Raw genomic sequence first — 23,781 nt, forward strand, 5'->3', positions numbered from 1 at the left:
CTACTGGCAATGATGCCTCAGAGTGAGTTGAGTTTCAAGATTGTTATTTTTGTCTGGGTCCGACAAGATGTCCCTATTTCAAGTTTTAGGATCTTATTATTTTTTCCAACTTTGCCCTGAGAAACTTGGTGAAGTGTTCATTCAACAGAGGTTGTAATTTAGCAACCTGCCCAATTAAATTTATGTTTATCAGTGCTGTGGCAGCAAGAATGAACAGATTCTTTTAGGGCTGTCATGGAATCTTTCTGGGTCTCAGACCATGACTTGAACTGAGAGTTAAAGGACCCAAGCTTGTCGTTTTCTTTCTGTAAGTGCTCCAGTGTGCTCTGAAGATCCATCCCACACCACAGCCCTCGTAGTCTTCATGCTGCCTAATGGTCAAGGGCACTAGCCACAGGGGCTTCCAGGGCACTCACTTCAGTTGGCTCTGCATCAAGGTGATAACCTGGTTCATTGTGAGGCCACTGCATGCCATGGATGACCAGCATCCTATGTCCTACTGGTGACAAACTCAGCACTGGACTCAGTTCCAAGGGCACAATCAAAACAATTCCAAAATCCCATAGGTATGGGTCCTTCTCCTGGGACATTCCTGGAGCCAAATCTGTATCAGGGAGGGTCCAGTCAGGAGATAGAAACCACACAGTAAATTCAACAGGGCAGATTTAATATAAAGAATTGTTAACTATAATAGGGTATTATCTACTAAGGAGGGGAAGAGAATTCTAAAGAATATCAGAAGAGCAGATAGGAAGTCACTACTTAGGGCTGAGGCAGAGCACCAAGAAAGGAACAAGATAGAAGAGGACACCCCGACCTGGGCTGAGGTCCAGACCTCACTGGAAAGGTCCAAGAGATCTGCTGAGGTGCTGTGCTGGAGGAATTTGCAGGGAAACCTCCCTCTGGAGACTGGGGCAAGCCGTCCATGGTGAGATGCCATGGAACTTGCTGGAAATCAGCACATCAGGGTGGTGTGATGGGAAGCACCCTGTGAGTACCAGGGAAGGCTCCATGGAAGTCTCTGGGAAGCCACCTGCAGGGTTGGTACCACTGAATCCAGCAGGGGTGAGCACCACTAAGGGTCCCCATTGCTGCTGACTGCTCAGTGCTGCAGGACTAAGGCAAGGCAGGAGCATCACAGGGGCCAGAAAGACAAGCTCCATTCTCCTCCAGTGTCCTCCAGTGCCCGCTACTGAGAGAGCTGAACATCCTGCCGGCTGGCAGGGGAGAAATGTTCCAGAGTCACCAGGGGGGCAATGGAGGGTGGATTTGGAGCTGAGAGGCAATAAGCTGACAACTGGCGCACTTAGCCTAGGGGGCTAGGCAAGGGACTCCCTTCTCTGGGACCTACCTGTCTCTGAGTTCTCCCTGCTTCCCCTTTGACTTCTCCCTCTAGCCTAGGGAGTAGGCTGGCTCTGATTTATCATGGTTTTTTTCCTGCAAATATGGTGTTCTTTTCAGTCACCCTGAGGGCTAGCCTTTGAGACTCAAGTCTAAAGTTGATTACTTTTTTCTCCATTTTCTGCTGTCAACCTTTCTCTTAGGCAACCCCACAGAATTATATACCTGATTAATGAAAGAGGGTCAAGGGGCACAGGGAAGTATGAGAAGGAAGAAACTTGGTTAATAAATCAAAAATATAATCTGCCATATTGCTATTGAGTAAAGATATATTCAAAATTGCTTTTCCGTGTAAACACTGATATAGAAATATGGGGAAAGCATTTTTAACTTTAGTGTTATGGAAATAGCTTTAAATAGCTTATTGATTACCTCAATGATTAACTACTAAATTGAGAGAAAATATCCTTTGAAATTTAAATATAGTTTCCACATGCCTGTCTTGCTAATTTTTATATAATGAAAAACGTTTTAATGGCTATATTCCATCTCTTTATTGGATTTCCAAGTATTTTAAAGCAAGAATGGTACTATCATAAATCTTATTATTTTGCTGTTATGCTGTCAGCATAACAAATGATTTCATATTTTTTGACAAGATGGCATTCTTTGCTGCAGGTTGAGATATAACCACTGTGGTTTTTAAAATGTATTTCCAGAATACTTTAAAGTTTATGACATTGCACACAGTAAGGAATGATTCCCCTTTGGGGAACTTTAAATCACAGTGCTGACCAAAGTCAATGCCTTTCAAATAAAGGAAATAAATGCAGTGTAAACATGATCCTATTGTATTTGCTAGGTGAAAGATCAAAATCAGTTTTCTCTCTCTGCTAATCACAAAGGAAAACTGCTGAAAGTAAAACTGAATTGACAAAACAAACAAACAAAAACTCTGCTTGTTCATATGTTTATTTACTAGTCAAACTCTTTCAGGCTCTGGTTGCAGAGCCAGACCCCTGCTGACAACCAACAGACGACCTTAAAGAGGAAGCTGCTTACTTTTGGCTGGTGGTGGCCTTTCCCATCCAGTTTCCATGGAGACAGACCCGTGAAACTCATCTAAAAGCAGCTATTTTAAAAGGCAGAATGTTAAAATCCTTACCCTGCCTTCATTGATTTGACATCTGTTTTCATCAAAACTGAGATGGTAGGGCTGGCCCAGTGGCATGGTGGTTAAGTTTGTGTACTCTGCTTAGGCGGTCAGGGGTTCGCAGGGTTCAGATCCCAGGCACGGACTTAGCACTGCTTGTCAAGCCACACTGTGCCAGCATCCCACATGAAATAGAGGAAGATTGTCACAGAGGTTAGCTCAGTGACAATCTTCCTCAAGTAAAAAGAGGAAGATTGGCAACAGATGTTAGCTCAGGGCAATCTCCCTCAGAAAAACAAAAACCAAAAAAGAAAAAACTGAGATGGTAATCTTAAGACCAGCAAGCTGAGAGAATGAAATCGGTAGTTCATTTCCATTGCTGGAAACCACAGTTGATCTTTGGGGATATAAGGTGAGCAGAGTATATATCTTACCTTTTAGTGAGAGTCTCCTTGTGTTACTGCTTAGGTAAGACCTGAGTAACCAACTTAAGCTTTTGCTGTAACTCCATACTTAGGATCGGATTGTTTTGTTAAATAAATGCTTTGAAAATCAGCATTTAGCAACTTTTAAGAATTAAACATCTGTCTCGTAGAGAACAGACAGACAGTTTGGTTGGAGCTCCTTCGGATTGCCATCTTAACAAGCACAACTGTTGCCAATCGAACAAAAAAAAATGTGGTTAGAAATAGCAATGTGCTGTCCTCCCATGAAAGTTGTGTTACTGACTGTCATCAGTGAAAGATACTTTTTTTCTCAGCAGTGGTGATGGATGAAAATAGAACCATTCATACCCTCTTATCTGGGTCTCCTGGTTCCTAATGCCAAGGAGGACAGATTAAATAGAATTTAGGATAAAGATGTGTTTCTCGAGTAGACTCATGTTTCCAGGATTTGTAAATTCTAAGAGAAGTTTTACATTTTGTGATTTATGATGATGATAATCTTTGAACATTTTACTTTAGCGTGTAGGGAAATCTCCCCTTAAGCAGTAATATGTCAAAATAACATTTTTTTATATAGAAAAGATATTATTTAAGTCACTATCAAATGGGGCCCCATGGACCACTGATGGTCTCCCAGTATATTCTTGGAGATACTAGAGAATGTAGTTCTTTAGAAGGAATCCATATATTATGCAAGTTTGAGAAAACCTACTACAAACATACATATTGGATTTCATTTTTTCTTTTGTTACTTTGTTACTTTTGATACTTTGTAAAAACAAGCAAATAAAAACCAAGCTTTTGGACATGTGATGTTGAGGGAGTCATCTGCTTTAGAATCAGTTTCTTCATCAGTAAAATTCAGATAGCTTATGGGACTATTATGATAAAGTAAATAAAGTATGTGAAATGTTTAGGCACTGTAAAGTGCTGTACTACAGTAATGCCAGTGGTGGCGGTGTTTGCTGTACGATAGTGCTTGTGCTAGAAGAGTCCCTCAGGAGGTACCCTTGCGTGTTGCAGAAGGTCTTTAAGCTCTGATTTCCTCAGCTATAAGACAGTACCTGCTTTATAAGTTTGTCGTAGGGAAAAAAAACTGACCTATTACACATAAAGGAGTAATCATAGTGCCTGGGACATACAAATCGTAGGTATTAATATTCTATTCTTAGTATTATAGTCCCTATCCATATTTTTATACTTACATCAGCTGCTATTAAACTATCCATGAGTCATCATTCTATGCAAAATCTTAAATTCTTCCATGAAAACTTTAAGATAGGGTGCTGTCCATAGTGGTAATTATTCTAATAAGATATAATAGTTTTCTAATGCTGCCCTGTGTATGAATCTTAAGTTGACAGAGTGTTAACTTACTCAAGAAAGTTTTTATGGGAATTAATTCAAGCCATCAGGAGCAGTAAAAGCCATTCTAAGTTAACTAGAGGCTTATCAACTTAAACGAACAGCAAGGAGTTTAAGAGTAGTATCTGAATTGGTAATCTGATGCTGATAGCTGCCAGTCCTGGGGAAGTTGCCTTTGAAGGAATCTATGGCCCCGCTGATGCTTCACAACTTTAGAAGTGTGCTGTAGCAGACAATCTGGTGTATCGGAAAAGGCTTGCTGTCTTTCCCTTGACAGTTGGAATCATGCCGGGCAGGAACTAGAAGGTCCTGGGCCACACTGCCCTCTGGTGTTTGATTTAGGGAAGTGGCAGCTTCTAGTGGATAACGGTGGGGAATTATCAAATCCCAAAAGGTATCTCCAGGCACTTTTCCCATTCCTTCTCCGCTCCAACCCATTCCCTTGCTAGGAAAGTATGCACCTGCCCCTCCCCTTCATTGTCTGACCCTTCTCTAAGTTGAATTCGTTTTGCTAATCTCTAACCCACATATCTATCATTTATATTCATTTTCCTTCTCATCTGTCTTCCAACTATTTGCTCATTAATGCTGAGAAATCTCTCTCTCTCCACATTTCTTGATTTCTCCTTTTCATTCCATGTGAAAGGACAACAATAATTATGACTGTTTGCTGAGAGAACTATAATTATGACTATTTGCTGGGGTAGGAGGTAGTAACACATGTGGATCAAGGTAAAAGAAAGCTGTAATATTGACATAAAAAGAGGTCAGCAGAGGTTCAGTGCTGTCAACCTCCAAAACCTTTCAAAATATACTGAAGAGCTTCAGAATCTCCAGTATTACTACTTCTGTAATTAAACCCACTTTGACTCAAGCAAAGTCAAAGGATTGACTAGCATTAAAGATGCGTTTCTGAAACTTTCTTCAATTGCATTGTTTTTCTGTTTTATATGCTTACAGTGCTTCATAATGTGTCCCATATTCTATTGTTTTGGGACTGATGAACAGGGTTTTTTGGCTATAAAATAAGCTGTTGGGAGCCCCCATAGGTCCTATTCATTGCTCTCCTATTACCTTTTATATAGCCCCTTGTTTGATGAAACTGAATAATAGACATTCCTCGTATCAGTCAGGATATGCTAAGTTATGCTGCACTGACAGATGCACCCTGAATGTCTTGGCTTGACACAATAGAAGTTTATTTCTCACTCAGCTAATGTTGGACAGGTCAGGTGGCCGTCCTCCATCTTGTGGCTCTGCCATCTGGAATAGGTGGACTCCAGGCTCCTTGCCATAGGGGAGGACAGAGAGGGAGGAAGAACACTGGCTTTGATTGGCCTCATTCTTGAAGTGACACACATTTTTTTCATTGGCCAAAAGCAGTCACATGGCACCAAACCAAAACTGTGAGATTATGGAAAAATGGAGTGAGGGTGGGATGATAATGGTTTCTGCCATGTTTCTCTTTCTTTTGATCTGAGCTTTGAACTATATTCTTGTTTTTTTGATCTTGAAAGTTCCTACTACCACATTTTCCTTTCCACTTAGCCGTATTTTTTCTCAATGGTTCCTTTTCCTCTCCTTCCAAGTCCTCTCCATATTTTAAACAAAGGAAACGGTGTTTCCACTCTGAAACTCTTTATCATTCTGACCCTATTTCCATTCTCTCTTCCCTTTCTCTCAAACTTTACTTCATCCCTCTATGCTTTTCCCGGCCTTTGATTTCCTTGTGTAAATCCAACCTGCACAGTACCACAAAATCAATTTTTTGAAATCCCATTTTCATCCAATCACCGTATTTTCTAAGACTCTGCAGTGACTTCCTACTACTTGCTTATTAAATTGAACTTAGCCTGGCCCAGCCCTAGCATATACTAATTCATTCTCTCCTGGATAAGGTTGGTTCCTACAATGTGATCTCTCTCCAGCTGTGTATTAAGGAGCACTCACAGGCAGGCATCTGACTCCGTACTAATGCAGACAGGTGCTTCCTGGTCCAAAGTATCAGATCCTTCAGGACAAGGGCCATGGATAGAGTATTTGGCATGGTTCTGGGCATGGCACAAGCAACTAAACGTCTGATAGAATGTATCCTTCCTTGTCAAGTCTGTACTTTACAAAATTCAATATATTTGTGCAATTAATACATTATTTAGTTGTTATATGAAAAATAATACCAATAAAGTGAAAGAACAGTAAGATAAATGGGAGTAACCTTTTGAAAGAGAGCAGAGTAATATATTTCTTCTGGATTGTAGAATGAAAAATTATAACATCAAGTCATGCTATTTGGAATAAAATTTAAATTCTTATTTAGCCCTGTTGAGTGATTATTGTTACATTGACCCTCAGTAAATGCTCCCAGCGACTCAGCTGTGCAGTGGGAGCAATTTACTTATAACAATTGTTTTCTCATTTTATGCAGCTTCCTCCAGCCTTGCACCACAATTTGAAAAGAAAGGTTATAGAGAGATTCAAGAAATCCCTCTTCAGCCAGCAGAGTAACCCTTGTAATTTGAAATCTGAAATTAAAAAGGTATGGTATTCTGCATATAGGAATTCTTCTTCGGCTAACAGACACACATCGTAGGAGTTAAATTTTATACCTCCTTTGCTTTGTACTTTAAGCTCTGTTCTATTAAAGGATATTATCATTGTTTGTCTTAGTCCATTTGGGCTGCTATAACAAAAATACCATAAACTGGGGAACATATAAACAGCAGAAGTTTCTCTCTCATGGTTCTGGAAGCTGGCAGTCCAAGATCAGGGTGCCAGCAAGGATGGGTCTGGCGAGGACCCTCTTCCAGGTTGCAGACTGACTTCTCGCGGTATCTGTAAATGGTGGAGGAGGCAAGGGAGCTCTCTGGGGCCTCTTTTAAAAGGGCACTTATATAAGGGCTACATCCTTATGACCTAATCACTTCCCTAAGGTCCCACCTGCTGATACCATCACCTTGGAAGGCAGGTTGCAACATAGCAATTTGGGGGCACATTCAGACCACAGTGCTGCTTAAGCCACTAAAGCTGGAATATGTCTTTACCTCTATTTTTCTTACCTTTATTTCTGAAGCCGTCATTCTCAGAAGACTAATATAAAGTTCTTTCAGTATTATTGCATGTTTTTGTAAGAATAAATGTTATTAAATATCTTTAACTTAAATATATATCTTAGCCTTTTTTAGAGAATTCTATCCCAATCTTTTGTTAGAATATTCTTCAACAAGCCCCTAAGTTGAGCTTTGCCACTCTGAACAAGCCATTTAGCCATGTGGGGCCATGATTTTTATCACCTATGAGGGTGGAATGAACTATTTCTAAGGTTCTTTCCATCTTCAACATTCTACAGTCTCCTAGACTTCGGGTGCTAGTAAATATTTCTATTCATACATAAAGAAACTAAATCACAAAGAGGTTAAATCAACCAGATGGAAAGAGAATTGTTTATCTCTGGTTAACACAACTTGGTGACAGGAAATCCCTTTGTCTTGGTCAGTACCCATTTTGACATAGCCCTTGGAGGTGGTCCCACGCTCCCATTCTCCAGTCCCTGAAAGACCCAAGGCCCAAGCAATTTGGGTCCACGTGGATAGAGATGCTTGGTCCCACTCCAATTTTATATATATATTTTAAAGTTTCATCATGTACTTGAACTTTGGCAGCGTCATGCTGCCAATGAACTTTTGCTTTAAGATTTATTTTTTCTTTAACATATCCTATCTTAAGCATAAAGTTACCCATTATTCAGGCAATAGGATGCGTTCTTTGATAAGAAATGCAAACAGTATGTTTTTCCTTTGTTGCCTTATGTCAGTGCTGTCTGCGCATACACAAACAGGAGATGGAAAAAAAAAGACACAGCTGCAGGTAAACAAGACATAAACCCCACCTCATCAGAGATTACAGAGCAAAATTTTTTTCATAGGTTGTCTTGGCAAATAAGTCCAAGAAACAAAGCTGGGAAGATCAAAGCAGAAGTGGAGGAGCCCTCAGATATTTATTTTATGATATTTACATAATGCATCATGAATAGCAAAAAATACGTTTTAAAAAGACAGAAGCTCCCATCTCCCATGGAAAGATGACATGCTGCTAGGTTTTTATATTCTTGTTGAAATGTTGTTCAGAATAATCCAGTTTGCACACAAATTTATTTTAACAGAAATCCTAGCTTTCTGAGGTGAAAGTGCCTGCTGCAAACTGTGTGATGCACAAAGGTGGCTGCGACTCTTCCTCTGCTCAGTAATTTTCCATCAGTGTGCGTCCCTAAAGCAAATCGGTTTTTTCTTTTGTTACTTAGGTTTTCGGTTTTGCATCCCTTCTTTGCTGTCTTTCTTTTCTCTTCTGATAGAAAAAGAGACAATCTCTCTTGTTAAATTGCACCTCCCACCCTCGTCTGCCTTCCTCTGTGTAGCGGCAGCCTCTCTCATTAAAGCACCTACCTTCTGGTCTTGGTCTGAGGAAGCAGAAACTGGCATTGATAGATGATGGAGGGTGTGCAGGGAGCATGGGTGAGGGAACCCAAAGGGGCATAGATTGATTCTTATTTTCAACCTGCTTAAGAGGCAGATTAAATTCTCCATGAAGAATGCTATGGTGCCCTTCTCTGATATTATAAGCTTGTGGTGGTTCATACCATCATGGCATATACTCTCCCTATCAGGGAGGCAGGCTTCGCCTTCTATGTGCTAAAGAAATCCTCGGCCTGGGATATTAACTTATTGCCTATTCTTCACCACTGAACTGAGAAACCGGCTCCTCCATAAAAACTATCCCTAATTTTCCCTGTCCAGAATTTTCTCCCCTTTCTCTATGTTTCACTCACTTTTTCATTCATATTGTTGTGTTTTAAATAGCTTTTTATCTGCCATATATGTCTGTTTCCCCCAAGGGCAGTGAGTATGTCTTATCTTTGATTCACCAGGGTCTTGCACAGTGCCTGGCATGTGGTAGATGCTTAAAGTGTAGTTACTGAATATAGAATATATTCTATATGGATATATACATCTGTGTAATATATTCCATATTGGTTCTGTTCTTTATTGATATGTACATATAGATATAATATACTTATCTGTTTTTATATAAATATAGAGAGAAGCTCTCCGGCCTCCATTTAAACCTAGATCAGAAGAGTTTATGACCTCTGGTTTTCCCCCTTTCTGGCATAATCTTTTGTTAGTGACAATCTTTGTTCAAAAATGGATTGTTCATCCCTTGTATAATCTTAGAGGAGTGGCCAGTTAGCCTTTATCTGACCCAGCCACACACCCCAGGGCTGTGGAAGCTGTAAGTGGCGACAGCACATAAAATGTATTTGACTCCATCTTCTCTTCTGAAACTTCTCCTGAAATCCGGGAACTTCATGTCTCCAGTTTGAACGAGTCATTATGGCATGATTGTGCCTACTTATTAATTGCCTAAGACTCAGCAGGATATTGAGAGGAGTCAAAAAATGAAAAAGCCCTTTCTAAGAAATTAAGCTCTTTATTTATAACTCACCTAAGGGAGTCTTCAGTCCGGTCCTCTTAACCTTGGCTAGAATTGTGGGGGGAATGAAATAGCTGAGTATTTGTGCAGGTGTCTTTGGGAACTAGGATTTTCCGCATGGGAGACAGCAGAAACAGAAACAGATAGCAGATATTAATTCACAGCAGAATGGAAGGATCAATATGAATGAGTATGAATCATGATAAATCTTATCTTTTAAAAAATATGCATATTTCCTAATATTTTCACTAAAATGGTCTGGAAACTAAGTAAGCAGAAATGGCTGTCTTGGCACGCATGGCTCCTCGGAAATGTAGCTGACTGCAGCTCTGGAGCAGGAACTGGATGAGATTACACTGGGTATCTTGACATAACAGATTCCGTAGTGAAGATGCTCCCAAGGACTGCTGGGAGTATGTCAGAAGGACTCAGGAGCCAACTTAAAGAGATGCCCTCTGGAGCCAGTTATCTACTGCATAAGTAGAGTGTCAGTAAGAATAATAACCACAATAGATTGAAAGCATTAACTAATGTTTAAATCCAAGAGTTCATGATAGTAAAAGAGAAAGAAAAAGAAAAAATCCCTCCTCAGTTACCTTTGGAGGATGCTCATTATTTTAAAAATCATTTACAAAAGGAAAGAATCAAAATTTGTTCTTCTTTTCCTTTATGAATTCTATCTCAGTGTGGCTAAATTGATGGGAAGAAAGTTTCTTATGATAGAAGTGCTTTAACTAATAACCACCAAAGGAATAAAAAATATTGCCCTTTTGCAGCTCCTAATGAAATAATGGATCTAGATGTGATCACCAGTGGCTTCTAACATCCCTAAAAGAGGGATGACCAGACATTCTGTGCCTCCTGATGGAAGTGCACAGCACTGTCTATGAAGTGTGCTTGCTAAAAGCTTGAATCTGCATCTGATCAAGCCTCTAGATTAGAAATGGGCAAACTATAGTCCACAGGTTAATCTGGCCTGCTGCCTGTTTTTGTAAATAAAGTTTTATTGGAACATAACCATATGCATTCATTCACATTTGCATTGTCTGTGGTTGCTTTCACCTTACAGGCACAGTTGACCATATGGCTAAAAATATTTGCTATCTGACCCTTTATAGAAAAAGTTTGCCAGCCCCTGCTCCCCATCTAGCCGTTTATTTGTAGCAAATACAGAGGACAAGAGAACATGTTAAATGACACCGTGGGATAATCAGCAAAATACCGACTGGGGAATTCTCCAGGAAAAATGAACTTTTTCCTCAATAAATAAACTGCAGGGAGAGGAGGAGAGAGAGGGGAAGAGAAGAGAAAAAAATATCAACCATTTGCAATATATGAACTTATTTCTTCCTGATTTAAACAAACTCTAAAAAAAAACCTTAAAATATACGTCTATAAGACAATCAGGAAGATTTGAACATTGGTTTTAAATTTGATTATATTAAGGAATTAATTTCTTTTAGGTGAGATAATTGTATTGTGGTTTTATTTCTTAAAAAATCATATTTTAGGGGCCAGCCCAGTGGTGCAGCGGTTAAGTTTGCACGTTCCACTTTGGTGGCCTGGGGTTTGCCGGTTTGGATCCCGGGTGTGGACATGGCACTGCTTGGCAAGCCATGCTGTGGTAGGTGTCCCACATATAAAGTAGAGGAAGACGGGCACGGATGTTAGCTCAGGTCCAGTCTTCCTCAGCAAAAAGAGGAGGATTGGCAGCAGAAGTTAGCTCAGGGCTAATCTTCCCCCCCAAAAAAATTGTAAAAGAGTCATATTATGAAATATTATGGATGGCATGATTTGATGCATAGGATTTGCTTTTCAATTCCTGGAAGTGAGATGAAGTATGAAGGGAAGTGAAGGAGAGAAGTGAAGCAGGATTGGCCATGTTTAAGTTGGATGTCAGGGAAGTGAAGTTTATTATACTGTTCTATCTAATTTTGTAGATGTTTGAAATTGTTTTTGAATTGTTCAATTGTTGTGCCCTGTCCGAGAGCAGCTGGATGAAGGGAATGACTGGGGCTGCATCCTCTGGGGGAAGGGGTGACTTTTTCTAATTTGCACAAAGGCACAGTATGGGTTAGTTGGGTCTCTAACCCTGAGTGGTTCTATCATATAGTCAGGGCCGAGAATTATTGCGTTATAAGTTACAAATGTCATTTGGACCAAGGATTAAAACAAACCAAAGAATCTAGACCCAGGTGGGAAGCAGATGGCTTTTTAAGCATGCAGCCATACCCATGAGTTCTCAACCTTGGCTGCACTTTAGAATCACCTAGATCTTTTAAACTTTCTGGTGTATAGGCCACGCATCACATAAGTGAAATCAGAATCCCCAGGAGCTGGAACCAGGTATCAGTTTTTAAAGGTTCCAGATGATTCCAATGTGCACCCAAGGTTGAGAACCAGTGGCCTGGTAGGATCAGTGTTTCTCACATGTTGTTGTGCATGTCCCTCACCTGGGGATCTTGTTAACGTAGATTCTAATTGAATAGGGTTGGGGAAGGGCATAAATTGTGCTCCCCCAACCAGCTCCCAGGTGATGTCTGCTGCTGCTGATCTAGGGACGCACGTTGTTTAGCAAGGGTATAGAATGAGTGCCTGCCCACTGTGAACTGTGGGATGTGGTCTATCCCACAGACTCAAGACTTTTCGTTAGAAAGACAAGTTGTCTAGTAGGCTAAAATATTTACTCAGATACAATTGCATTCTGGGCCCAAGATTTTGCATTTCTACCCAGCTCCCATGTGCTGCCAATCTGCCATTCTACAGACCACACTTTAAGTAAGAAGGTCTAGACAAAACCCAGCGACATTTCTGTGCTGTGGGGTAAATGAGCCAGAACTGCTTCCTGTAGGCATGGGCCTTCCTGGCACTTCTCTTGGGTTCCTAGTCTACACTTCAACTCAGATCAGCAAGGTCAAGTTTACCTTATTTAGTACCTAGCAATCTCTTTAATGCCTAACTCCAGGTTTCCAGCTCTTTTCCAGGCAGGCAGATTGCTCCTCTCCTCGGACTTTAATTAATGGCTCTTTATGCATATAATAATTACGCCTTATATTTGCCTAGCCTCATCAGGGTCCCGTGGAGGTCTCATGAATCAGCAGTGCCCAGCGCTGATCTGTTTAAACCAAGTGGAGAAGCTCTTATAGCAGGGTTCTCCTGCCCACCTGGCTCAGACCACCGTTCATCTTCTGAGTGGAGACCTGGGGAAGATGAGCTCCTGGTTGTAATTACCATAGAATAGTGGTTTTCCAGCCTTTTTTTAGTTTTGGAATTCTTTGTTAGAAACACAATCCTTGGTGGAAATGTAAAAACCACAGCAGCAAGACTTCTTCTGGGAGAAGTGAAGGTGAGAGTCGGGGTGCGCATCCCCGGAGCTGATGAGGGACCGTGCGAGTAAAGGAGCACGCGCGTCCGTGTGAGTGTTTAAGTGTAAGCAAATGGCGAGTGCAAACACTGGACATTCTGATAACAAAGTGGCCTATACAAACTAATAGGAAAGAGCTGTAGGTTAGGGAAGATGAAAAATAAGGCAATATGTTGTCTTAACATGTTATATAATTCAGTCAAGAAGACAAGGAGCATCTAAAGGAAAAAAGATCCAAGGACTGACAAGTGAAGTGTGATGGAATATGTTGACTATTTCTTACTTTTGGCACCTAATTTCATTTATGTTTGGCTCATTTTCCTTCAGAATCCCACCTCAGTTGATTAGATTCAAAATAATTTGTGTAGTTGTTCTGCACCAAAGATAACCTCATTTTATGACACGGAAAAGAAGATATAGTTTGGGGAATTTAATGAAGATTATATTTGTAGTTTCTCGTGTTTTCTTCTCTTTAGGTTTTACCTAAAAAATACTATATTCTCAATTGGCCAATGAAGTGCTAAAATTGCTCAACACTTACTCAAAATCAGGTCTTTTTGGGGGGAGGAGGTGGTAACAGTGATATAGTCTGTTCTCTCTAATATTTACTTGACTTGTTCAAAAGTATGTACCTTCATTTGCTCTCTAGAACTGTAAATGTTGATTCAGAGCAGGGGAGCCCGTCATGTCAGTTCAGAAGGAGAGTCTTACACAGTCTTCCAAACAGAACATATGTGCCCAAGACAGGAGGTACACCTCTAAGCTGAATGTTCATTAGGCAAAGAGGGCCACACTGTGCTGGTCTAGAACTGCAGAACCACCTCATTGCCTTGGCCAGCATAGGGGCTGCTGCTTTGAAAAGGTTCTGTTGTATCATCCATTTTCCCACCTACTGGGTAAACCTTTACTCTGCCGTCTGGCATATCTAGAATTGGACTCACCACCTTCTTCCTTCCTTTGTCCACATCGAATATCACTGGAAGCATTCGTTTTCCTTCTGCCCAGTCTTTAAAGCCTGCAGTCACTTTCAACTGCTCCACTTTACTTCTTGCGTCCCGTAAGTCATTAACATCTGGAGAGTTTTCATAGTGTAGGTGGTTTTGCTTGACCTTTGATGTTACAGCCCTGGGTTCTAGCCCTGGTCTACCCCTACTAGCTATCCTCCTTGAGCAAATTACCTTACTTCTCAGTTTCCTCATCTGTAAAATGAGGAGAATGCCTACCTTAGAGGGTAGTTGGAAGAACCAAATAGAACATCAAATGTGTCTAGAATGTAGTACATAATCAATGGCCACAGGTGCTACTGTTGGTATCAACTAAGAATATTTGATCTTTTATATCCATTTCTTTCTTTTGGCTGCCACCTAGTGCAAGCTCTTAGTCACAGCCTCTTTGCTGATCTCCTTGTTCTCCAATCCATCTTGCCAGACTAATAGTTAGTTCCTAAACACTTGTTTTTTGTTAGCATACTCAAAGACATTGGTAGCTTCCAGTTTCCTACTTCACCATCTAAACTCTGGGATCTAGCTTTGTAGATCTCCATTATTTGCAAGAGCCTCCTCATGGTCTATTTGCATTCTGGGTAATCTCGTCAAAACAGAAATCTGATCACATCACACACACAAACACAGAAACCCGTTCAGGGGGCTCTTTGTATAAAATGCCACAATCCTCAGCATGGTATTCACGGTCTTGTTTGGTGCAGGCTCCACCCCTCTCTCCACCCTCACCTCATACCACTCTTGCCCTTTGCTGTCTCCACACCAGCCACAAGGGCCTGTCTAAAGCCTGTCCATCTACCATGCTGCTTCCTCCTGAGTTTTTACACATGCTTTTTCATCTTTCCTCGTTATAATGCTCTTCCTACTCCAGCCTTTACTCTTTCTTACTCATTATTTTGGCTCTCAGCATGTGTTACTCTTTTGGGAAAGCCTTCCCTGGCTAAGTTAAATCTGTCTATCACCTCCTAGAACCACATGCCTGTCCTTCAATGCATTTAGCACAGTCACAGTTTCTCATATATCCAGGTGGATATTTTACAGTCGTATTTCTCCCTAGTTAGGCAGTAAGCTCCAAGAGTACAATTTTTGGTCACCATTGGTGTTTTTTTTTTTTCATTGTTTGGATCTTTGCTTGGCACATAATAGTTGATAAAAAAAAAAATACGCACTGAATTAATGAATGGTACTTGCCTTCTTCCCTTCGACCTGAATCCCCACACCTCCATAGCATGGACTTAAGTCATATCCGTTTCATCACTTTGCCACTAAACATGCAGTGCCTAGCCTTTGCCCTCAAGTTCCTCTCACCTGGAATGTCTGCTTCACTTTCTTCCATCCACCCAAATCCATTCTTCGAGGCTTAGCTCCAAGGTTTCTTCTACAGAGCCTCTGAAAACCATACTACTCTTCACGAAGCATCCTTCTTTTGTAAGTTTGGAACTCACCATGTCATTTCATATTTAATTTTTTATTGCATCACCCTGTTGTTTCATGTACAGTTAGTATAGTTTCCTAGTCAAATTGCAAGTCTCATGGAGGCCAGATCATTTCTGTGTCTTCCTTGGTGCCCAGCATGATGCTAAGAAGCTGAGTAGATCATCAGTGTATGTGCATTGAACAGTTTTCATCTCTGTTTTACAAAACCTACTCAAATCATAACACATAGTAAGTGGCAAAAAAGATTTGCTGAAAGAATATGTGTGTCAAAAAACTGAACTGCCAAAGGAAGAAGTTCTGGGAAATTCCTAGAATAAAAATAAATGTGTCTGGGATTCAAACATGGGATTAATGAGTTTTAGTCCCTGCCTTTCCCCATGGGCCCATCTCCCTGAGGATTTCAGTTCTTAAGCCAGAGGAGACTGCTCATGTGACACAAGCACTGGAAACCTCAAACACCCCTCTCTTCAAGGTTTGAATCATTGAAAAGGACTAGTTCTTGTCGTCTTAAAATGACTATCTTGACCTCTCCAGGTCACAATTAACATACTTTACTGTGCAACTTTAAACATCTACTTGTTTGTGAAATCTTTCTGATTCTAAGTTGTACACTTAATAATTAAGTTGACTTAAATAAGCTTTCTATAATTAGGATGAGCATTTCAGGCAGCCAAATTAAATCTTATGCTCAACCATATGAAAAACAATCCTATGTAAAGTCATTTGAAAGGAAATCATTTTCAGCATTACAAGACTTATTAAGAAGCTTAGTTGGTGCAACCTACTAGTTTGGATATGAGAAATACGGAATGCTTAGGACTATCTCTGTGGCATCCTAACAGAACTGATGAGAAAATTATTAAGCGTGTGACTATCAGATCCTCCTGCATTACAGTATGTTACAATCTTGTCGTTGTACAGATGGGTTATTAATTTTATCAGCTGTCACTGAAGTAAGGAAAACAAAATTTCAAGAATAAAAAAGGATGGAACCATATTTTTTTCTAAAGTGTAGTGTTTGGCAACATGGAGACTGAAAAATACAGATATGATTTGTATTTACAGTATGCAAAGTACATTAGTGAAATAATTATCAATGGCTAATATAAAATGTTTTTATTAAGGTATCAAATACATAATGCATACAGTAAGATTTGTACACAGCTCCATGAAATTTTACATATATATTCACCCATGTGACCACCACCCACACAAATATGCAACATTTCCATCTCCAAGAAAGCTCCTGCCTTCCTTTCCCCAGTCAAAGCCCACCATCTACCACCGTGCAATCATTATTTTAGTCTCTATCACCATTGGTTAGCTTTGCCTGATTGTGAAAACATCTACAAGTAGGCTCATACATCACATGTTCTTTTGTGTCTGGCTTATTTTGCTCCACAGTCATTCATGTTGCTGTGTGTATCCAGTTTGTTCTTTTTCATGCTTTGCAGAATTCCATTGGATAAGCACACCACAATATATCTATCTATCCTTCTGTCTGTGGACATATGAGTTTTTCCACTTATTGGTTATTATGAAGAAAAGTGCTACAAATATTCTTATATATGTGTTTTGGTGGACAGAAGTACTCATTTCTCTTGTGTATATACCTAAGAGTGGGATTGCTAGGTCATAGGGTAGGCGTATGTTGTATAAGTAATATATATTCCCAAACATTTTTCTCAAGTGATTGAACAATGATATATTTTAATTCATGAACAGAGGATGTGAATCAAAGCTAACTGCTGTTACATAGTATAAATTGTGCCTTTTGTTGCTGGTTTATTAATATAGAATGACATTTTAAAATTGTGTTATATTAACACAGGCACAAAAGCTTGGCCAACCCAAGTGCTGGTTGGAATCAAAGGTGAAAGGAAGTTGAAAAATGTGTATAGACTCAAATTCCATTTAAAAAATTCAGCTTTACAGAAGGGCATTAAACAATTGGAACTTTAATAGATTCTGCCATTTGGTGATTTACCCTTTCTTTCAGACTGTTGGAAATTAATGTTTCAAGATTAAAATTAATTACTAGTGATTTAGAAAAGCATATTAAGAAACTTGTTTGCCTTGGTCAGGCAAGAAGGCATTGTTCAAAGCAGTTACAGGATCGTGATTTGGGCTAAACATACTCTGTTTAATAACTGGAGTTTCTTCTTCCTGCTCCTGAGAAAAGTAACAGTTTGATATCCTAGTTCATGCTATTATTTTTCTATCCATTTTTATGTTGCTTTCATAAAGCTATAAAGTGTAAAGTATTTTTTTCATATGACCAGGGAATTGTCTAACTTGCTTTCACTATAATTTGCCTGCCTCCAATGTGTAAGTTTTTTTGGAAGGAAGACATGTCTTTATCTATTTACAAGGGACTGAAGACCACAGAGCACTAAATTTTCTGCACAGAGACATAGGGAAATGGAAAACCCCACCCAGAGGACTCCTGTCGTTTTCTTCTGAGTGTAGAATAAGATGTCGTTCTGCTTTTTCTGTTTCAGTTATCTCAGGGGTCTCCAGAACCGATTGAGCCCAACGTTTTCACAGCAGATTATCATTTATCATGTCATTCGTCAGGTGGACACAGCCTGTCCCCAAATGACCCGGCAGGTAATGGTCGTCAACACAGGAAATCTGGCTTTCACAAAGAGATATATTGTTTGGATCAACAGCTATCCTTAAAAGATTATCTTCAGTTTAAAAGAAAAATAGAGCTTATTTCGATTATCTATGGCAATAGCTGGAAGGGACATATGGTAGGAATCCAGAAATTCCCTGAGATTTATTTTACCCAGTTGTAGCAGCTTCCTTGATCATTTATTAATACCATAAACAAACATCAGAATCTGTGGGTGAATTGTATTTCCTTTTATTTTTTTTTGCTTATCTGATGACAGGAAATCAAATGCCCAAAAGCATCCAGGGAGATAAAAAGCAGGAATGAAGAGTTCGAATATTTAAAACAGAGAAAATGTAAAAGTTATCTCAAGAATCCACATCAGATATATATATATATATTTTCTTTTTTGCATAGATCTCACATAGGGAGGCAATATAGCATACGGATTAAAGGTGAAGATTCTGGAAACCTAGATGCCTAGATTCAAATCACAGGTCAAGCATTTAGTAGTGGACTGTGGGCAAATTATTTGACCTCTAAACCCCCGTTTCCTTGCCTGTAAAATCAGAGGCTACAAATGGTGCCTGCCCCATAGGGTTATAGTGAGGGTCCGTGGAAACAGGTCAAAAATGCTTCACCGTTAATGGGGACTCAGTGTAACGTAACTCTTCTTGTGACATTTGAACTCCCAGAAGAGGTTTTCAAGCCTCTCTGAGGCTTCAGAATTCCTAGATAATTTTTGAATCCCTGTAAACTCTGATTACGTCACTCAGTGGAATGGATAGAAGTGGAGCTTTTACAGTTAAAGACTTGCCATCTCCTCATCTGTGAAAGGCACTCACTTCTGTTGTGCTTTTGTTGTTGCTTAATTTAGGCAAATCACTTCACGTATGAATTATCAAACTTCCTCTAAGTCTTGGACTCCCAGCATAAAGCTAACCTGTGTGGGCAGAATTTCGTTTAAAATAGTTCCTGAGAAATCTTTAAGATCAAGTTAACTGTTGTCTAAAGTCATTTGCTTTCGATAGCGTCCCCAAGGCAGGTCAGTCAGTCTGGAGGCCAGACATCCTACAATAGCAGCTCGGGGAAGTTTCTCAGTGGCCTGAGAGTGAGCTGACAGACTCTTCCATGGCAGCTGGATGCCCCACCCCAGAGCATACCAGGCACGTCCCTTGTCATAGCAGGCTCGGCAAAAGCAAAGAGGCAGGGCCTGGGGGTCCTTTGGGGAACACCTTTAAGCTGGACTTTAAAAATGAGCTGCCGGGATTCACATCCTCATGCCTCCTCGCAACCTTCAATCCATTCTCTTTTGTCTCCCCCTAAGTGGCAGAGGAACTTCTGGGCCTCCACATACGTCACTGTTGATTGATTTGACTGGAAGCTGGTCAACATTGCTTTGGGTGGCCCCGCGGTGGGTTAAGGTGCTGATATATCATACTTAGATGAAACATCAAAAGAAGTATTGTCTTGTGGCATTAAATGTATTTTATTTTTGTCTAGGCAGCCATGTGAAAGGGTCAGATCTTTGTTGTCTTTCCTTGTGTATTTCTGCCTCCCTGTAAGAATTTCGTTCTAACACATATCTACCCTTTTGCCTTATGGATTAGGGAGAGTTTCTTAAGCAGAAAACTCGCCCATCAAGTAGTTTCTGTTTGGAATCGCTCTGCACCCATCCTTAACATGCACATGTGCACGAGTGTGTACATGCACACACACACACCCCTAACTTAATTGGCCAATTTATACCAGGAGCAATGCCCATAAATCTTGTGTATTACTTTGCCATGGCCACCCCAAAAGCAGCCAGTTATTAAAGGAAGAGAAACAAAGAGTTTGAATATTCAAAACCAAGATAATTTGAAATGGGCTTGTAAGCACTCATCTTCATCATTAAGAAATTGACCTGCTTTTGCTGCAGTTGAGTCATAATTGCCAATAAGTCTAACTAAGAAAATGTGAACCAAATGTCAGAGTTTCCATAATTTATTTCAGATCTACCCACCAGCTTTGATTTGGAGGAGGGAATAACATATGAACAGATGCAGGTAAGGTTTTTGCAATGCCTCTGAATGATTTTATTCTGTTGCTTTTAAGTCAATACTAACCTGATTTTTTTTTCATCTTTAGACTGTGATTGAAGAAGTCCTAGAGGAAAGTGGTTATTACAATTTTACTTCTAACAGGTGAGATCTAGAGTTTGCTTTCAAATGTGAGATCAATCAACACCCGTGGATGTTAGATCTGATTTCTCTATCCTGGACTCAAGAAGGATTTTTTTCCCAGCTTTTATTTTAAACAGTTTTAAAAAATATCTTGGCTTAGACTAGACATTACCATGGGTAGAATGTATGTTGCCCATCTTTTTCTTTTAAAATTTTTTTAGGAAGATTAGCCCTGAGCTAACATCCACTGCCAATCCTCCTCTTTTTGCTAAGGAAAATTGGCCCTGAGCTAACATCGTGCCCATCTTCCTCTACTTTATGTATGTTGCCCAGCTTTTGTATGGATGCAGCTGCTTTATTCTCTCTTAAAAAGGAAAAGGTAATCACTCAGTAGTAATTTACTCCCATAAAAAATAATGAAATGGAAAAGCATTTCCAGATTGTTTTTTTAATTAAGCATTTGTTTGTTCCATTCTAGAAGAACTGTAAACTCAGATTTCCATCACTGAAATCTACCCATTATTTGTGTGGAATGCAAGGGGGAAAATGCAGCTAAACAGAACCACTTTCGGTGAATCTAAGGCGTGTTTGTGGGAAAGAGATTTGTTGTTATGTGTTGCCACTTGCTTACCCTAAATAAGAAACTTCAGTTTACTGGGGCTGTATGTTATCTTCTAATGTGACTGTTATTGGTGCTCTAAAAATATACTCTATTTTATCAATTTCATCCAGTTCTGGATTCCTGCAATTTTGCTGTTGGGCATAAAGATTTGAGTACAATTACTTTATTTGAGAGGCAATTCCAGGAAGCACTGGCAGGGGAGTGAAGAAATAATTCAATAAAGTTTTCATTTTCAAGAAAGTTACCATTGAGTGACTAGAGCTTGATCCCACAGGGGAAATCTGTGGGATCCAGAGAGCCAGTATAGACCGTGTACCTCAGTTAGCCCACTCAAAGAGAGAGGGAGCTGGGGTATTTGTCCTCCAATTTCCATCATTCTGTTTGAGGCCATTCCCTAGAGGATGTTAGTTCCCTGGCGTTTCTGGCCCCTGTAAAGGTGGACCAAGTAGATTCTCAAGACCGGAGAAATCCTCGGGAAAAGAAGTTCAGGTGCTGGCAGTTGGAAATCAGGCCAGTATGCTTTGAAGTGCTATGGGTGAGGGGATATGGGCACTGACAGTATCTACTCCACATAAGTGGTCTCTTGACTTTTTCAAGGAGCCCAACATAACTGAATCATCAAATTGATTGTAAGCAACCACATAAGCGTTCTATAAGGGCTCAACATTGCTGTGGAGGCACAGTCCTGTGGCGTTTGTTCTCCCAAAGTGGCCTTTTATGCCTGAAGGAACTGCCTTTTGTTCCGGCTAGTGAAGCTATTTTGTGACTGCTATTTAAATTATTCTAGAAGTCTTCCCCTAAAATAACTAGTAGCCATGGTGAGAGAGAGAGAGATCTCAAGAACATCCTGTTAAGGTCATTATGTGGAAATTAGATTCTCTTTTGAGCTTAGTTCAGTCTCCAATATTTTCTTTTTACTTCTCCTATTTCATCTAGTTGTTCTTATGAATCACACATTAGATTATTCAACTGCTTGCTCTTTTGGCTTGACAATATATTTCCAAAATACTACCTTTGTAAATTTAGTTCTGTTGTGATTTGTAACTGCAGAGAAATGATGAGTCAGTCTCATTTTCTAAAGGTATATTGTTAATAGAAATTTCCATAATCACTCTCCTCCCACCATCCCTAGAGAGATTTTGAGTTTTCATTTTCAACTCTTGGGCCGAGTACATCCAGCCTTTCATAAATAGTATGAATGTTTCTGTTCTTGACTCTCAGCATCTTATTATTTCAAGTGCCCTTGGCTTGTAAAGGGGGCAGAGGTCACTCTTGTCATGTTTTTATCTACATTTTCTCAGAGACTCAGGATCATAGGCAATGAATAACTTTGTATTTTTGCAGAAAATCAACTAAATATCCATAAAAAGCCAGGTGTATAAGGAACTTAGGGAAGCTTTTACAAGAGCTGTTATTTTTCCTTTTTAAATAATAATTTCATGGAGCCAGCCCAGTGGCATAGTGGTTAAGTTTGCACGCTCTCCTTCCTTGGTCTGAGGCTCACAGGTTCAGATCCTAGGTGCAGACCTACACACCACTCATCAAGCCATGATGTGACAGCATCTCACATACAAAATAGAGGAAGATTGGCATAGACGTTAGCTCGGGGTGAATCTTCCTCACCAAAAAAATGAACAAACAAACAAACAAATTAATTAATTAATTTCAGTCTTATTTTTAAATTTTTATCCTTTTTCAGTTCTACTATCAAGTTTTTGAAAAATCAAACATTACTTCTACTTCCAAAGATATAGTCCTGTATTAAAAGAATTACAAATTTTTGTATTATGATAAATAGAAAATAAAATGCCTAATAAATGGGGGCCAGCCCTGTGGCCGAGTGGTTAAGTTTGTGTGCTCCACTTCCACGGCCCAGGATTTCGCTGATTTGGATCCTGGGTGTGGACATGGCACCGCTCATCAAGCCATGCTGAGGCAGCGTCCCACATAGCACAACCAGAAGCACTCACAACTAGAATATACAACTGTGTACCAGGGGCTTTGGGGAGAAGAAGAGGAAGAAAAAAAAGGAAGATTGGCAGCAGATGTTAGCTCAAGTGCCAATCTTTACCAAAAAATGCCTAATAATGAAGGCAAAAAATTATTTACAATTATATTCAGAATTCTAAATCATGAAGATATGATTTAGATGGTCAAGTTGAAGCAAAATATGTTGGATATGACATAAAATTTTCTTAAAATGCTCCAAAATAAAATAAATCACTCATTGTAAAATCCATATAGCCATAGTATTCCCTTTTCAGCTTCTAATAACAATGATAGAATATATCTTGGGAGAAACAGTCTTCACAGTTTACTAGTAAAAATAACACTTGCTTGTGAATAAAGCCATTACCTGTTTACAGTGTTCCCAATTAATCCCCAAGAAATATGTCAGACTCGACTTAGAAGTACCTAATACTTCACAAGCTGGAAATACACATAATTCCAAGTATGAATCAGATCAGCTGTGACAGTCATGATTTTTCCATAGTCAAAGGATAGAGGATGCTAAATATCACAGGACATGTTGAGATTTTTAGACTCAATATTTAGAATCAGTAGAGTGTATTTTCCCAAATAGGTTCCATAGAATAGCCAATATTATCAAACATGTTAATAGATGTTCCCTGAAAAATAAAATTTTTTTACCAAATAGATTTGGGAAACTCTGAATGTACGATTTTCCCTTTTTGGAGAATGTTGACACACATTGCCATATAAAAGACTCTGAGATGTACTGTAGGAAAGAAATCTGTTGACCTTGTTCTTCCCAGTGATTA

At 39.6% G+C, this 23,781-nt stretch overlaps 1 protein-coding gene across 7 annotated transcripts in view; it reads left to right on the forward strand.

The window, feature by feature from the left end:
- Positions 1 to 23,781, forward strand: part of NEK10 (NIMA related kinase 10) — a 214,473-nt gene that overhangs the window by 185,842 nt on the left and 4,850 nt on the right. For 4 of the 7 annotated variants that reach the window (XM_044754603.2, XM_044754604.2, XM_014840925.3 and 1 more), the window contains 4 exons: positions 6,731 to 6,841; positions 18,096 to 18,204; positions 20,207 to 20,259; positions 20,342 to 20,397. In XM_044754603.2, coding sequence (XP_044610538.2) covers positions 6,731 to 6,841; positions 18,096 to 18,204; positions 20,207 to 20,259; positions 20,342 to 20,397 — 329 coding nt within the window. The remainder of the gene's footprint in view (positions 1 to 6,730; positions 6,842 to 18,095; positions 18,205 to 20,206; positions 20,260 to 20,341; positions 20,398 to 23,781) is intronic. The other 3 variants (XM_070492810.1, XM_070492811.1, XM_070492813.1) reach the window with 1 other exon arrangement.

Source organism: Equus asinus, chromosome 21, assembly GCF_041296235.1.
Source record: "Equus asinus isolate D_3611 breed Donkey chromosome 21, EquAss-T2T_v2, whole genome shotgun sequence".
NCBI classification, from domain to species: Eukaryota; Metazoa; Chordata; class Mammalia; order Perissodactyla; family Equidae; genus Equus; species Equus asinus.